At 43.0% G+C, this 10770-nt stretch overlaps 1 protein-coding gene across 26 annotated transcripts in view; it reads right to left on the bottom strand.

Moving 5' to 3' along the window:
- kif1b (kinesin family member 1B) overlaps positions 1-10770 on the bottom strand; it is an 86421-nt gene extending 75651 nt beyond the window's left edge. For 5 of the 26 annotated variants that reach the window (XM_061781761.1, XM_061781780.1, XM_061781807.1 and 2 more), the window contains exons 1-2: positions 10392-10768; positions 8558-8714 (exon numbers count right to left, since the gene is read on the bottom strand). In XM_061781761.1, coding sequence (XP_061637745.1) covers positions 8558-8663 — 106 coding nt within the window. In that variant the 5' untranslated portion in view covers positions 8664-8714; positions 10392-10768. Of the gene's footprint in view, positions 1-8557; positions 8715-9503; positions 9547-10391 lie in introns of all 26 variants that reach the window. The other 21 variants (XM_061781736.1, XM_061781771.1, XM_061781824.1 and 18 more) reach the window with 16 other exon arrangements.

The following is a 10770-nucleotide window of genomic DNA, read 5'->3' as shown; positions in this document are numbered from 1 at the left end:
AGACATACAGTATTTGTACTAAGAGGTTGGTCATTAGTCTGGAGTCATTCAAAGAGACAACTGTCCAGAATTTGTGCATTCACAAAGGTGAGTTTAATTCTGCAAAATATACACCGGCCATACTGAGTGCGTAAAAAGAAGACTGCATTAGTGGACTTTATGAGATCTGCCACTGAGACTGGCTCGTCTTAATCTCTTTTAACATTTCACAACCAATTCCTTGAAACCCCAAGGCAATCAGCAATCTGATTGGCAGATTTAAAGTATTAAAGCATCACATTCACTCCCTTCATCCTTTTAGTTTAAATGTAAAAAAATGCACATTTGCACCGGTTTTAAAGCAAGCTGTGAGACAGCCTGCAATGCCGTGTCACGCTACCCTGCATGTGAATAAAGCTTGTGCATGACTTTCACCGCCTCTGCTAATTTGACTGCGTCCACAGCTCCCTTCCCCCACTCACAAGGCAGTTCCGACTCAGTATCCATTCAACGCATCACAGGCTCATACCGACAGTGAGCACAACACCAATGAGGTGAACAAAATGTAGTAACGGCTCAAGCGTTCTCCAACATAATGGTAGAACTACTTGGACTACTGAAACAAGACTGCTCATTAATGACAATGGTTCACTCTCCAAGCTTCAACAGAGAGTCACTAGCTTTTATTTTTGATAGTCACTTCTACAAAACTTTTTTTTCTCAGTTTAATTACACAATTGGAATTTCAGATGCAAGGTTACTTATTTACCGTTGACTTGGGCTATTTTAATCTAAGGGTCCCACCCAGTTTGACTATGGCAGAGGTATTCGCTCACTGAATATTCGTGAGCAAGTTCAGTGATTTAGATTTTTTTCTATTAAGAACGACGAAAAACTATTTTAACCACTGCAGTGAGAACTGAGATACAAGGTGTCTCAGAAAAGTTGCATGATTGGTGTCACAAAAGATATATTTCAACTACACACTAAAAACTTTCCTGTTCGAAGTTATGCCCTTGGAGTCAAATGCACTTTCCCAGCCTTCTCTGCCACGCCTTTTTGCAGCTGGGTCATCACTCCCATCTAAATGTCACCCACATTTTCAAAACTGTTGATGACCTGCTTGAGCTTGGGAAAGAGGACAAAAATAAATAAATCACATGGAACCAGGCTAGGTGAGCAGGGAGGTTGCGCCAGCACAGCGATGTTCTTCTCAGCCAGGACAGAACTCTCACCACTTCTCGCGCACTGAACAAAACAAATGCTGCAGGATCTCTTTGTGGACGTGCTAATTGATTGCCTGGCCAACAATGAAGGGGAAAACTTGCAATTTGGCTTTGAAGAATATATTTTGTGACACCAGCCCTGGAACCTTTCTGACACATCAAACGAAAAACGTTACATTCTTTTTTTCTTAATTTAACACATTCCATTCAATTTCCATTGTATTTTAGTAATTGTTATTGTATTGTTTTATTATCTACACCCACATAAACTTTAGAAATGTCTACCACTTTAACAACAAATGAACAAACAAACAAGCAGCATGTTCTCTTTGTGCTTGTGTGGGTTTTTTATTCCCAAAATATGCCTGTTAGGTTGATTGAAGACCATAAGTGTGAATGGAAGAGGGAATGATTGTTTGTCTGTTTGGCTGTCTGGCGACCAGTCCAGTGAGTACCCAGCCTTTCGGCCAAAGTCAACTGAGACTCATCCGCGATCCTAATTGTGGAAAAGGGAGCGATATAGAAAATGGAAGAATGGCTGAATGGTAGTATCAAACTTCAATTTGGAGCGAAAAACATGTGGAACCAAGATTCCTGAATTTATTTTCTTTATCAAACTATTGAAGTAAAATAAAGGTCCTATTGAGGGGGAGTCCTCAACATGCAATTATGCTAGTGCCTCAAGAGTCTTGTGACACACACAGCGTGCACTGATAACAGACACAGACATCTGCCTGCAGTTTCCCCCTCCCACTCACTCATTAGGAGGTCAGTCTGAAATGCCAAGCTGCTCTGCAAGTGGTGCACGTGGGCACGTGTGTTGGTCAAGTCAATCCCAGCATGAGGCGATGAGGAATGTCACACCCCAGCACACACCGACAAGGGTTACTGGGATTATGGCCGTGGGGCGTGGCATCCTGAGGCAAGTCTGTGGATTACTGCTCCTAATCAGGTCAATCAGACCTGTCTGCAAAAGATTCAGCAGCATCATGATGGGTCATAGTTGTACTGGCTTCCAAAAGATAGATCCTGACCAAGAGCAACACGTTCAGGTGAAGTAAACCCAGATTTTATAAGGTCAACACCCAAAGTAAAAGTAGTGCACTCCTCATCTGAATTGGAGCTGATAAGTGACATTTTAATTGCTATGGTAACCTTCAGTTTGTCAATTAGTGTAACATCATCTTGTCACGTGGCATTATGTTACACACACTTCAATGATACAGTATTGGCGAAAGCTGGTGTCTTAACCTAAAGCATTTGCAGTACCATTCCAAACAAGTCATGAGTGACACACACATGCCTGTTCCACTACAATCAGCCCTTCAATGTGTGGATGATCTGTTGACCATTTTTGGCCATCCATACAAGCAAGGCTGCTCATAACCGGGAACATAACATGAGTTACATAACAACATAGAGGCCAACGCGGCGACCGCATCAGACCCCTAATGAAGGCAGGGTCCGGATGCCAATTGAAGGACAAACAAAATGGAAAAGCATAAGGCGTCAACCTTTTATAATGATAGTTCTGTTTTGTAAGAGTAGGGCTGCACTCGACAGAGGCCTTCATTCGTTTGCAGCCTGCCTGCCTGCAGAGGCCTTGGACACATTCCCTGCACAATGAATAATCAATTTTGCTAGCAGTCGATCCTTGACAACCCTCCATGCATGGGGAGCAGGCGAGTGAGGGAGAGAGATGTAGACGTCATATCCTGCTTTTGCCACCAAAGCTGACTGTTTTTCAGTGTTATTGACACAAACAGTCCCACAATACGCCCTTGAGCCAGACAATAATGAGGGAAGTGTTGCAGTCTCATCTACACAGCTGCCTAACACCTAGACAATTACCAACAAACTTGATTCAACCGGCCATATCTGTCAAGCTGTCGAGGCTTGACCATCCATCTATCCATTTCCTTTACCGCTTATCCTCACTAGGGTCACGGGCGTGCTGTAGCCTATCCCAGCTATCTTCAGGCGAGAAGTGGGGTACACCCTGAACTGGTCGCCAGCCAATCACAGGGCACACGAAACAAACAACCATTTGCACTCACAATCACACCTATGGGCAATTTAGAGTCTCTAATCAACCTACCATGCGTGTTTTTTGAATGTGGGAGGAAACCGGAGTGCCCAGAGAAAACCCGCACAGACGGGGCCGGGATTTGAACCCCGGTCCCAAGAACTGTGAGACGGATGTGCTAACCAGTCGTCCACCATGCCGGCAAGGCCTGACCAATCCATGTTATTTTCATGTTGTGCAGCTTTGGTTCTCAAGTTTTCAACGAGGCAGAACAGAATGCAAAAATCATTTTAAGCTCTGTGTCGTATAGGATTCTGAGTACGAATTGCCGTAATAATAATACATTTGTCAACTGTATGGAAGCTTGCTTTGTTGTTGAGCAAATTAATCAATGCATATAATGTTAAAGGATTGGGATAATATTTGAATTAGTTTTCTGTCTAAACAAGTACAAGATGATGCCAGTTATGGGACTTTGAGCTACATTCACGAAAACCTTTGCTCAGCATTATTTTGCTCAATTCAACACCAGGTCGCATCATAACAGGAGTCAGAACATTAATAGAGAGATTTTTGTCAGCGCCAATAAAAATAATATTTCAAAAGTAACGAATTATCAATCGCTTCAATGTTAATTTCCCCCATAGTTGATCAAGGAAATGTTGTCAAAAGCCCATCCACAGTCCCACTAAGTTATGATGTCTTGCTTAGGGATGTGCTGGTTCATAAACTGACAAGCCATTAATTGTCTTGCTTGCGGCCATGAGCTCTGATGACATTTTTAATAATCATCTTGAAAAACATGGTGAAGCTGTTCAAAGTATGTATGCAGGCCAGTTGGGTTTACCAACTACATAATCAAAGTATATTAAGTCTTGACAGCTTGTATGAAAGTGTGTGTGTGTGCGCGCGCGCGCACACACGTGTGAATTATTAGCTACGTTCCACCTTTCAGCATTCTAATAAACCAGCATTCTCGGCATACCACCGGCAATGAAATCCCTATGAAGTGAGAGTGTGGCCACCTGCCAGCGCCCCTTTCCGCTCTGCAATCTGCCCGTGTGTTAGGACGACGAGGAAAGGACTATCCAAGGTCTATCCAAGTCAACAAAATGCTGCATATTCCATTGCAGTTCAGCTAAAGACCACACACACACCCCTCCAAGGGACACTGGCATAATGAAAATCCAAGAACATGGAGTACAAGTACTTCGGATTTCACATAGAGCTTTCTCTTGACAGAGGGATAAAGCAAGTCATCCATAACTGCTTTGGGAAACTTGGGTAAATTCATGTAGGCTCAGTCTAATGAGTTTGATATGACTGACAGAACAAATTCATAGTAGGAAGAATAGTTTGGTGAGATAGACTTGAGCTCATATCTCAGATGGAACAGGAAGTATGATTTAAGTGGAAGCTGGCACCGCGCATATCTTGATGACTCACAGTCTCAAAAACCACATAACGTTCAATCACAAGACTATGAAACCCATTCTGGTCCCTTCCTATTGACTGTGCTTTTATTTTCATTTTTTTCCCAAAGCAATTGTTTATCACAGAATTCCCTCAAAGTATTATGTCATTATATCAACCAAGTGTTAAAAGATTTGGCCTGTCTTTTTAAAGAAGATACTGTGTTCCCAAATTTTTCAGGAAGAGCAATACTGTCCATGAGTCAATTTGATCCAGGTGTGTTTAATTATCCAGCAGTCAGAAACAAAAATATTCTAAGCATTGTTTATATCATGTTTAAAACCTTAACTAACAATCACGAATCAATAGTTATGGCATTAGCTCACCAATGTTATCAGAGTTAATGTTTTATTGTTTCAACTTCTTAAGCTCTTCTGACACGTGAGGCACATCTGTGATGCATTTCATCATACCCATAATTTGCCATTAAAGTCCATGTTTTAACATCTTAATAATACAGTGATTAACTTAACATTTTTATACTAGCAGTAGGAGGCAGTGTATAAGGAGAACGCTTGACTTAAAAAAAAACATACAGTTAATAAAAATTGTATGATTGTGACTGACTCGTCACCCGCCTTTTATAGGCATATGCTTGTGTGGAGTGTGTGGAAATTTTTTAGGCAGATGTGGACCAATGGTTAAGATCATCATCGCCTGCCACCGTGGGGGATCTAGGTTCAAGATCCCCGACCGGACCATCCGCCAACATCTCCCGGACTCGTGGCTGTGGTGTCCTTGAGCAAGACACTGATACCCTGAACTGTTCCCCGGGCGCTTAAATTGCCCCCTGCTCCAGTGTGTTCCACTAACAAGTGTGTGTGTTCACTGTGATGGGTAAAATGCAGAGAACAAATTTTGTGTGCATTCATGCATGTTCATGACAATAAAGGTGATTCTTCTTCTATTTCTATTCCCATTAGTTCCAACAGGAAAACGTGCTTTGAAACCTAACAAATCACACCTTGGATTGCGTTCAACCTCGTAGGTTTCAATGTACTGTGCTTGTTGAAAAAAATATCAGAATCAGAATCATCTTTATTTGCCAAGTATGTCCAAAAAACACACAAGGAATTTGTCTCCGGTAATTGGAGCCGCTCTAGTACGACAACAGACAGTCAATTGACAGAGAACACTTTTGAGACATAAAGACATTGAGAAAAACAGTCACTGAGCAATAAAGGGTTGCTAGTTATCTGGTAATGCCGGTACATTTTTTTTTTCCTTTAAGTGTAACCCATTAACACTTTGCATAACTATCTTGTTGTGACATTTACAGGCAAATACAAGTGTTCATCTGGTAAACTGGTTAAGTCCTGGACATAGGCAGATTGGCTAATCATTGAGCACTAAAATACCTATTAAAAGGTTATGACACGAGACATGAACCATAAAAAGTAGACTTTACACCAATCTGATCGGCCTGATCGGTATCGGCCGATAATTAGCATTTTATGCTGATCGGTTGATCGGCTTTAATGTCATAATTCGCCGATCCGATCAATGCACCGCAAAAGACATTTACTCTGCATCGCCATCGTGTACAGTATATTTCAATCAAAAAGGTAGTTTATTTGTAGCCTTGTCAACAACATACTACTTGATTCTGATTAGAGCTGCAAATGTTGCCACACATTTACTTCAAAACAACAAAATATTCCACGATTGTTAGCCTGCATGTACACGGAGCAGCACAGATATTCATGAAAGTGCTACAACTGAAGCCGAAAAGGAGCCATCGGCGAGGTGGATGGATTCCGCGGCGGATTAAATGTGAGAAAGTTTATTCAATACAGCGTGAAAGATCATGAGAGCAAGCTAGCTAGCCAGCAGGCTAAATAGATAGCTGACTAGCTGGTAAGGCAGCAGCTTGTTCCAAGGCATGAACGTACTGGGGAGCAAGGATTTACAGCACCAAAAGACAAAATAGACCCAGGACTCTACCTTTGCCCAGGGTACAGCGAGGGATCCTGGTTAAAGTAAACCATTTTAAACAAAAAAACTTTTCGAGAGGGAGAAGCCGCAGCTACACGTCAGCCAAAATGTGCCAGCGTGCCATCTTATCGGTTCAAGAAATAGTTCTCAAATAATCAATTTGTATTTTTCATTTGTTGGACTATTATTTCAGAATAGTACAAGGAGTAACGATTTGATTATAATTCGCTAGTCATTCCTTACTGTCAATAGAAACAGCGAATGGGGATTTAGAGTGAAGAGTCCAAGCCCTACTATACAGGAATCATGTAGACTTTACACCAATCTGATTGGTCTGATCGGTATTGGCCAATTATTAGCATTTTATGCTTATCGGCTTCAATGTCAATATTCATTGATTGACTACTCAAAAGACATTTACTTCGAAAGCTAGTTTATTTTTAGCCTTGTCGCGTGTCTTTTGACATAGTACTGTAAATATCTGGCCACCAATAGAGTCATTTAAAAAAAACATGTCGGCGGTCTCAGACAGACATCACGCAATGTCTGGATCAGACTACAAGAGACATTTGGTCTTTCATGATTGCACTATGTCAGACTAAACTTGTATTCCGATACCACCGCATCCCGTTTTTTACAATCACTGGGCTTCACCTTGTCAACTCAAACACGACCTGATACACTTGTTACCATGGCGACGACAACACTAATGGGTTGCGCCGGGTGTTTATAAGAACAAAATGGGGAAAAACGCGTGTTGGTGGTCACCGGTGCTTGGGAGAGGACGTTCGTTTAAGGTATGTTCACATACTTTTAATACGACATCGCTTGCAAGCAGGCAACAAAACGTTATGTAGCCTAGCAAGCTAGTATTTATTGTAAATATAATTTTTGGAGCAATTAAGCACACAAGTATATACGGTAAATGAACAAGTCATTTAAATAGACACATTGCTCCATCTCGTATCGGATCGATGATCGGTTACCGTTTTTATAAACTCGGTGATCGGCCCCAAAAATCCTGATTGTGAAAAGCCTAATAAAAAGTACAGAACCACTCTCATACTGCATCCATTGAAAAAAATCAACAGTGTGGTGATAAAGCATTGATGAATAGAAGGGTGTAGTCTGGCTGGGCTGTGGCCCCTGGGTGTCCTGCTACAAACCAAGTCAGCATTTGTCACACACAAAGTCCTCAGGCATGCAGGCCCCTTCAGAGGAGGAGGAGGAAAAGGAATGTCACCCAGTAAGCCTTTTTATTTATTCTCTTCAGGCCTGTCTGTCCCCAACTGTTGCACTATACACTGCTAAAAGGCCCAAATGGCAACACAGTAATGCAAGGGTGCATAAACTACGGCTCTTGGATTATGTGCAGCGGGTGAGAGCATTGGATACAGCCCGCCATGCAATTCTGAACCAACAAATACTCTTAAGATAATATATGTCATTGCATCTTCCATCCATTTTCTGTACCGCTTTATCCTCACAAGGGTCACGGGCGTGCTGGGGGCTATCCCAGCTATTTTTGGGCGAGAGGCCGAGTACACCCTGAACTGGTCGCCAGCCAATCGCAGGGCAGATAGAAACAAACAACCATTTGCACACACATTCACACCTAAGGGCAATTTAGAGTCTCTAATCAACCTACCATGCATGCTTTGGGATGCGGGAAGAAACTGGAGTGCCCGGAGAAAACCCACGCAAGCACGGGGAGAACATGCAAACTCCACACAGGCGGGGCTGGGATTCGAACCCCGGTCCTCAGAACTGTGAGGCAGATGTGCTAACCAGTTGTGCACCGTGCCACCTCATTGCATCTTATCTTTCAATAAATGGATTTTATAATGTGTGTGTGTGTGTGTATGTGTGTGTGTAAAATGTATGCTGAGCAGACGTGTGTGCTGTGCACGCTACTTACTCGTTGTGTTGCCTTGCATCTGAATGATACATTTCGAATCCTTGCTCGTCTCCCTGGAATTGAAGGGTCGAACTCGAACAGCGACTTTTACCGACGCCCCAGACATGTTTGCAGTGCTGGATGGTCTCCTAGTAAAGTGTGTTGTGTGCCCTCCCTCCTAGAGGATGAAGAAAATGTTCACGTTAAATACCTGATAACATGCTAGGACAACCACAACAGTCAACAAAAATGGCTGACCACACCAAAACACACCTATTCTCGCTATGTATTTTTGTACTCTTTTTGTTCCCTAAGATCCCACCCCAAATACCCTGACTCCTTCTAAAGGCCCCATGCTAGCAGAGGAGTACCTAGTGTTGGTCACCAGCTGATAGCCAGCCGGCTTGACAGATTAAGTCTAACAGCTCCTTGTGGGGTTAATGCCGGAGAACTTCTGGTAAACTTCTCAAGCTGATTCAGAGAAAAGTGAAAATCGCTGTTGGCAGTGGTGGAAGTTAACAGCTGATCAGCTGCCCTACATAAGACACAGTAAGTGTGGAACTATAGATAAAAAGTCACTTGCGATACAGTGAACCCCCGCTTATTCACGGTTTGCTATTCACGCATTCACTCGTGTCTTCATGCTCTTTTTATAACGCTCTAAGATTCCAGAAGATGGAGGAAAAACCCTAGCACATAATAAATTAATAATTGGTGTCAAGCAAGTATGTTGCCATCATACATACTGCATCGACTAAGAGACTAACGTCTTTGTATGTCTGGGGGGAGCTACAGTATGTTTATAGCCTGGTTAATGGAGGAAGTTATGGAGTCTTTACCGCGTGTGCATGTCCATGCACGCATCCGGTGCATTTTTTTTATTAATGTTTTGGGATCATAGCTTGTGAGCTACTTAGTTTAAATTGTTAATATAGAAGATTAGAACATTTCTGGGGAGGTCAATTACTTGCAATTTTGCAGTGGGTCTCTGTCCCTAATCCCAGCATTCCCTGGAAAGTGAAACAAACAATTTTACAATTGTGTTGCATCATATTTTACCAAAAGCCTATTCCAAATAACAAGCATAAGCCATCAGAAGACTACTTGGCAAAGTGTTGGCGTCACACATCTCTTTATTTTCCACAAACTTGAAAAGTCAGCCATACTTGTTGAAGCATACGCCCATGAAATTCTATCCAGCCCGCTTGCTTGGCGCTCCGGTGGGACAGTGGGCCAGGCCTGGCCGCTGCATCCAGCACATTTTCGAAGGGTCTTGATAAGAAAAGGGCTCGGGCCATAAAACAAGATGTGAGCAAGCAGACTCACCCGCCGCTGCTCTATGTTGTGGAACAGTGCGACAGGATGGAGCCGGGTGCTTTTTTTAGCAGCATAGCAGGGACGCATTGAACCCGATGAACCCCACACGAGCGACTAAAGTAAATGGCACTGCATGTAGACGACAGAAAATCCTTTATTTATTTTCCTGGCATTATTCTCTTCTTATTGGTACTTTTAATCAGCGCATCGTTAACGCCTGTGGCTTTAGCATATATGCCGCGACTCGCATCCGGCGACGGAAATATCTCGAAAGTCAACCACTTTCACTGTAGCAAATAAAAGGTTGTATAGAGCAGGCATTTTGGTTTTCAGGGGGGAGGGGGGGGGGGGGTGCAGGACAGTGTAACGGTCTGGAGACACCGCCATACATATACCCGCCCGTCTGGAACGAGCTAAAGCAGGCTAATGCTCACCGGCTAACTCACGAAGAAATGCCTGGTATCACTGTGTAATAACCCACCTCGTTTAGCGTTGACATTCGGGGATTTAAATGAAGAACTTCACTGCATTTACTCACCTTCGAAGTCTGTCACGCCAGCAGCGCCAACACCATGTACACACGATGAAGCTAGCGGACGTCAAACGTGTTGTGTTGTTTTTGTATCAGAATGCGCAAGCGGGGAAACTGTCGTAAAGTCTCCCCTCGTGAAAAATGCCCATTATAGTGGTGTCCTCCGCCGGGTGGAGCTCGAATCGCGATCGAGAACTCCTTGTCGAGCCTTGTTTTCTCGTAAGGATGTCAAGACGGGCGTCTATCTGCAACCAAACGGAGGGAATTGATAAACCCAGATTACGTCAACACCCTCGCGAGCACTGAGTGGCAGGTCGTTAGGCCAATGAGCGAATAGATTTGGATGACTAATGGTGAAATAAACCAATAGACGTCTTAAAACACG

This window comes from Phyllopteryx taeniolatus, chromosome 1 (assembly GCF_024500385.1).
Source record: "Phyllopteryx taeniolatus isolate TA_2022b chromosome 1, UOR_Ptae_1.2, whole genome shotgun sequence".
Classification (NCBI taxonomy): domain Eukaryota; kingdom Metazoa; phylum Chordata; class Actinopteri; order Syngnathiformes; family Syngnathidae; genus Phyllopteryx; species Phyllopteryx taeniolatus.
The sequence above is the reverse complement of the archived record's forward strand: the minus strand, read 5'-3'. Positions and strand labels throughout refer to the sequence as shown.